The 6,000-nt window shown below is 45.1% G+C and overlaps 1 protein-coding gene across 7 annotated transcripts in view; it reads left to right on the top strand.

The window, feature by feature from the left end:
- The first annotated feature begins 1,296 nt into the window (after positions 1 to 1,296).
- Positions 1,297 to 6,000, top strand: part of RRP36 (ribosomal RNA processing 36) — a 36,857-nt gene continuing 32,153 nt past the window's right edge. Inside the window, exons 1-2 of one of the 7 annotated variants that reach the window (XM_044428997.1) lie at positions 1,297 to 1,478; positions 5,064 to 5,527. In XM_044428997.1, the coding sequence (XP_044284932.1) occupies positions 5,110 to 5,527 (418 nt within the window). In that variant the 5' untranslated portion in view covers positions 1,297 to 1,478; positions 5,064 to 5,109. The other 6 variants (XM_044428996.1, XM_044429002.1, XM_044429001.1 and 3 more) reach the window with 6 other exon arrangements.

Below are 6,000 nucleotides of genomic sequence, written 5' to 3'. Positions count from 1 at the left end.
AATTCTAAAAGGAACAGAGGATGTCAGTTTTATAAAGCTCCAGGAAGCAGAGACAGAGGGGGTGGCATTCTTCCTCTGTATATATTAAATGGGAACTCTGTGGAGGTAGTGTGGAACTTCACAAATTACTGAGCTTAAGATAACATTGCATAGCAATTGTCAGGGACTCACGTTTTCAATGATTAAGAGTCAACTCTGTATAAAGCAACTGCTCACTATGGTGCCAAAATTGCTGCTATACCTGTTTATAAGGGGAAAGGTTGGAGGCCTTCAAGGAAATAGACAAGTTCCAGAGAGTCCCTCTCATGCCACTTTTGTAGCCTTCTAAAAACAGGAGCTACGGGTGGCATTTCTAGTATGGTATCCATGGGCATCAATGTACTTAAACATTTCTGTTGGCATCCCCTAGGCTCCCCACCCCTTCCAATTTTTATTTTGCATGATTTATAAAAAATGTATTTTCCCATTTGGAGTCTGGTATGCTAAAGCTGCACTCCAGCACTTTATATTCAAAAGAATGTTTTTTGCCTTCTGGGAAACCAGTGTTTTGTGACCAGCCATGACTATTTTGACAGCCATTTTAATGAACAGCCCAGTCTCTCCCCACCCAAGGAGGCCATTTTATGAGAGCACCCTTGAGATTCTCAAAATTCCACAGGTTCATTTCCAAGAAAAATTTGGGCACCCCTCAGCTGAGAAGCCACAACAAGAGGCAGGCTCCATGGAGTTTTAGCACAGCCCTTCGCTCCGCTTAATTCCTGTGTTTCCTTCCCACAGGTGCCTTTCCCGAGGCCATGTTCTTCTGAACCTTCGCGTGGCCCAGCGATTCCGAAGGCGTCGCGTGCACGTGTCACGTTCAAGTTGGTCTAACTGACTTGACTGGCATGCTCAAGAGTCCGCATGTTAGCAAACAGACGGGAGGAACAAAAAATTTTGGACAGGGGCAAAGACGGGGGGGTGGAGGACGAGGGAAAATGCTCAGGCGCATGATGGTCTAGAAACCTGGCCCTTTTCATGGCCTCTTCCACGTGGTGGAGTCAGGAAAAGTGGCGACTACAGAGCAACTACGGCTGAGCAACCTGCAGGGAGCGCTGCCGCGACATCCCTACCGGGCGCACGGAACGTGGGACTGCGAGTTCACCCCGGCGTTACAAATAAAGGAATGAACAACAACCACCCGACTCCGACCTTTTTCTCTTTGCATGTGGCGTAGGCAGGGGGCGGGCATGAGCGTACCTCCGCTCTGCAGGGAAGGCTGCCCCGCCCGTCCGGAAACGTGGTCTCCACGTGCGCATGCGCTGCCAGTGGAGTGGCGCGCCCCGCCTTTTGTGACTCCCGAGAACAAGGCCCGGTTGCCAGGAAACGGGAAGGAGCCGCGGCGGCGTGGTCTACAAGCCGAGCAGTGCGTGGAGGCAGCCCAGGGAGAGGGACCGACTGTTGCCTTGTGGAGATGAGCGTGGGCAGCGCGTCAGCGGCAGGTAGAACTCGTGTCTGGCAGCAAGCCCGGTCAGTTCGCACGTCCTTCGCTAGGCACCGCCCCTTCCGGTGGCCGACCCCCTGCTCTTTTCTCGCACCACCGGCTCCCCACGCTTCGTTACTCGGGGTTCGTGTGAAGTGGGGGAAAGAGGGGGCGAGGTGTGTAGGGTCAGCGCTGCGGTGGTTGGGAATAATTTCTCGATCTGCCAGGAACGGTTTCTGACGGATCCGCTAAAGGCCACGGTAGCTAAGTGAACCTCCAGGTTGAAACGCAGTGAATCTTCTGAGTATCAGATAATGGGGAGGGAAAAGATGGGTGGGCTGCTGATCCGTTTCTGCCCGGTTGATGGACAGCTTCTGAACTAGGTGGGCCGATCCAGTCGTGTTTTTCTTATGAGTAATATTCAGTATTAGGCCTATGGAAATAAGTAGGACTTGAAGTTAACCGTAGTCACAAAGTTATTCTATTTATTAGATTTACACTCCGCCTTTTTTCTTACAAAGAACTCAAGGTGGCTTCCATGATACTTCTGCTTTCAAACATAACCCCACAACAACAACCCTGTGGGGTAGGTTGGGCTAAGTGACTCTCCCAAAGTCTCCTAGTTGGCTCCATGGCTGAGTGGAAACTAGAATCCAGATTGCCTGAGTCGCAGTCCTGTACTCTTAACCACTACGTCACACTGACTCTAATTTAGTCTAACTTAAGTCTCATTCATGTTGGTAGGTCTATTTTAAGTAGGATTATCTCAGATACTACCCCATGCCTTTATTTGTGGATCTATAGCAGTCAGCCACCATCTGGTGCTCTTCAGACGTTTTGGACTTCAATTCCCATTAGCTCCAGCTAGTCTAGTCAAGAATGTTGGGAGTTATAGCTCAGAACTTTCAGAGTGCACCTGGTTAGGAGAAGGCTGATATAAAACTTCCTGTAGAATGGGCACTTCAATCATGCACCCCACATTACTCTTAGATATTGAACACAAGCCACTCATAAGAGAACATTTAGTGTTTTGAAGTTAGTTGTTACTGATAGGAAGGTGATAGATAACATCATCTATCCCTTCTGTTTGGATGAAGCAGCCATCCCTTTCTGTTGTTTGTGCCACGTGTTCACAGAACATGTGCACTGGCCCTGACCTCACCCTGCATCCAAGAGCTGGAGGGAAACTTTTCAGAAATGGAAGTCCTGGTTATGTGCTTGCTAGAAAGAACCTGCCCGCATTAGGCTTGCCACCTTTTTACAAGCACCAGATCTAGGTATTTAACCTCTGCATAACAATTAGGAATGTCAAAGTAGTGTTTGAAGTTTTGGTTATAGTGAAAGCTGCACTTTCTGAATTCTGCTTGGAATTAAAGGTGTGAAATTCTTTAAAATACAGCACACCTGGGATATTTCCTTATGTTTTGCTATGAGCATATCTTCATTCTGGAATCTTACTGCTTGGGAGAAGAAGCAACTTCGACAATGAACTAGATTACCTCCATGCCCCACTCCTATCTCTATCCTGCATTCCCGTGAGCAATTACAGAAGCTCCCATGCTGATGTGTGTGTGCACTGTCCCTTTTTCATAAAACATTTCACACTTTAGTTCCATGGGTCAGAATTGTTGCAGCACAGTGATCTCTAGAACTAAGGAGGTTTGCTTTAACTGAATCCGTTGAAGCAATGGATATGCATTAGAGGTATAAGAATTCCCTTGGTGAATGGACCCAAGATCCCTAACCAGGTAGATTTCCCATGATGGAGACGACACCATTCCTCCACTAGAAATCCAGTAGACAGGCAGCATCCCTGATAGGCAATTTTCAGGGGCATCTCAAGGCGGTGCATTTTGAGGAAGGAGGAGAAGGTGGAATCCTTGCCTTGCAGGTGGTGGGGCATCCTGCACCTCTACTCTTCCTACATTGGATTCTCAGTGGTCCTTAATGCAGAAGTTTCACTCTTAGCATTTCCAGAGAAGAGCCATTGAGCTATCATTATATAGAACTGTACACTTGGAAGTGTTGTACACTTCCAAATCCATTTGAATGTTGCATTGGTGGGAAATAGGCCACTTATATTTCTGTCTGTAAGGCATGTGTTTTTGTTCATAGCACAGTTATTCTTATTCTACTTCCCAAGGTTTCTGTACCAAGCACAAGCCCCCCTGTGAAACAGATGTCCCCTCCTACACTTCCCTAGAAAAAAGCTTGATTGGCCCAGTATGCAGTTACGAATTGAGTTTTGGAGAAGTGTTTTGAAATGCTGGAAAGGCTAATCATGATTGTGCACAGCTTCCAATTGCATGGAGAGCTTTTAACTGAATTTAGCCAAAAGCAATTACAGCTTCTTCAGAACAGAAGGAGGTAGGATTAGAGGAGCAGGGATTTGCATGTGCATCTTTATGGCTTCTTCAGGATGAGACATTTTAAATGCCTGAAGAGGACTATGGTGGATGTGGAAGAGGAATTGACTGCGAGAATGCTGGGATGGGGTTGGATTTGGGTTGGGGGCAGTTGTAGCCACTTGGAAAGCATATCTGTGTATAATGAGTTCTCCTTCCCCACCTCAAGTAGGACAGAGATGAATGCTATAAATAAAGATGAGGAATCTGTAGTCCTTGTAATGTTGTAGGACTTCAACTCCCACCATATCTGACCATTAGCCACTCTGGGTGGGTCTGATCAGAGCTGAAGTCCAACAACATCTAGAGGGCCACATGTTCTCTAGCTTTGCTATTTGGAGTACAAAACAAATAGCACTGTTCATCAGCTGCTGTAAAAATGTCTATAACATAGTGCTCAGAAGTCTGTTAATTGATTGATCTTTAAGTTGCATTTTACTCTCAAGAAAGTGTTAAATTGTGTAGCTCTTACCTATGATTAAATAGCAAAATAATATTTTGCAATCTTATACTGCAGTTCTCAACATGCTTAACTGCTGATGATTGTAGCACTTAACTTTAAGTAAACTTGCATAAGACTGTACTGTAAATCCTGGGCCAGACCTAGGATGAATGCATTAGGAGTCGGCCTTGTATGTTAAAATCAAAGGCTCTTCCTGTGCGGAAGACCCTTATTTCTCCTCAAAGAACTGAGCAGGAGTTGTCCTTGAAGCCTCTAATGATTTTTTTCCCTCCCTTCTGCTGAGTTCCATGTAATGGAAGGTAACCCTTACTGAGTCATCACTTCGAGGATCTATAAACTCCCCCAGCTTTGTAAAGCATCAAGTAGCAGATACCATCTGTGCTTAAACTTGTAGAGACTGAATGTGTAGCTAGATGCCTTCTCACTGTCAGATCTTTAGTGCATTATAGAATAAAGGGGTACCCGACTCCTCCTTTCTTGGCTGGAATGAAATGAGAGTCCTGGCACCAAGTTTCTACTCTAAGAGTTGAAATCCAAGATACAGTTGTCCCTTGTACTTACACATATAGACACACAATCAGTGCCATAGTTCCATCTCAGAGAGGTGACTCCTGGTGTAGCTGTTTGGGTACAAGTTGACATGCAAGCTAGGAAATGGCACTGGACATTGAACCACTGTCTTTAGGACATCTTGAACTACACTGAAATGGAAGTTTAATTGTAGCTTCTTTTTCAGCTTGAGGCAACTGAGTTGAAGTATAAAAGCATATACTGAAAGCCTTATGAAGCAGCTGCGTGGGAGTAAAGGAGGGGGCCATCCCCCAGAGAAGAGTTCCTCCTCTGGTAAGGACACTATCACCCCAAGAATACAGACTTCAGATGACCATGGGCAGATCAACATCCTGAATCCAAAACTGTTGGCTCAAAAGCGACCTCTGCAAGGTTTGAGCAGTGGCACTGCTGGAAGTGCCAATGATGCCAAAAGACCAAAGCTCCTGCCTGAAGTGGGTTCTGGCCAGGATTCTGAAGATGAAGAGTCAAATGACAGTGATTATGAGAGAGTGGAGAGTGATAACGATGCCAGTGATGATACAAACAGTGATGACGATGACGAAACTGACAGTGATGCCTCTGAGAGTAGTAATGAAGATCCTGAAGAAACAACAAGCCAGCCTTCTTCAAGGCCTGATATAACAAAAGGTAAACACTGATTGCCTGGAAAAATTCAATAAATCGTGCATCTCTGCGTCACCTATCAGCAGTTCTGAGCTTTTCTTTTTCTAGTGGTTTCTGCTTCTAAGTAACTATCTTCATTGTGGTTGCATCAGTAAATATTAATATGCATTACAACCATTATTCAGTTGTGTTTCTGTTTATCGCTTAACAATATTGCAAAATTGCCTTGTCTTTGGCTACATCACATGTTTCATGCTGCCCCTATCAGAATAGGGTTTATCTATCTTTCTTTGCTTTTTTGCTGTTACACAAATACCAAGCAAGGTGGAATAATCAATTGCATATCTATGGCATCCTTTTAAGGAAACTTGTTAGGATCCAAAGAGTTACTGCTATTTCTTTGGTGTAACCACTTTGACTTAAATGCTAAATACCACTTTACAAACATGTAAGGATTATTGAGCTCAATTGTCAAGGCAAGTCAGTGTTTCCTCTGC

The sequence above is a fragment of the Varanus komodoensis genome, unplaced genomic scaffold (genome assembly GCF_004798865.1).
Source record: "Varanus komodoensis strain SLA01 unplaced genomic scaffold, ASM479886v1 scaffold2, whole genome shotgun sequence".
In the NCBI taxonomy this organism is placed as follows: Eukaryota; Metazoa; Chordata; class Lepidosauria; order Squamata; family Varanidae; genus Varanus; species Varanus komodoensis.
Note: the sequence above shows the minus strand (reverse complement) of the source record. Positions and strands in the feature narration are given on the sequence as shown.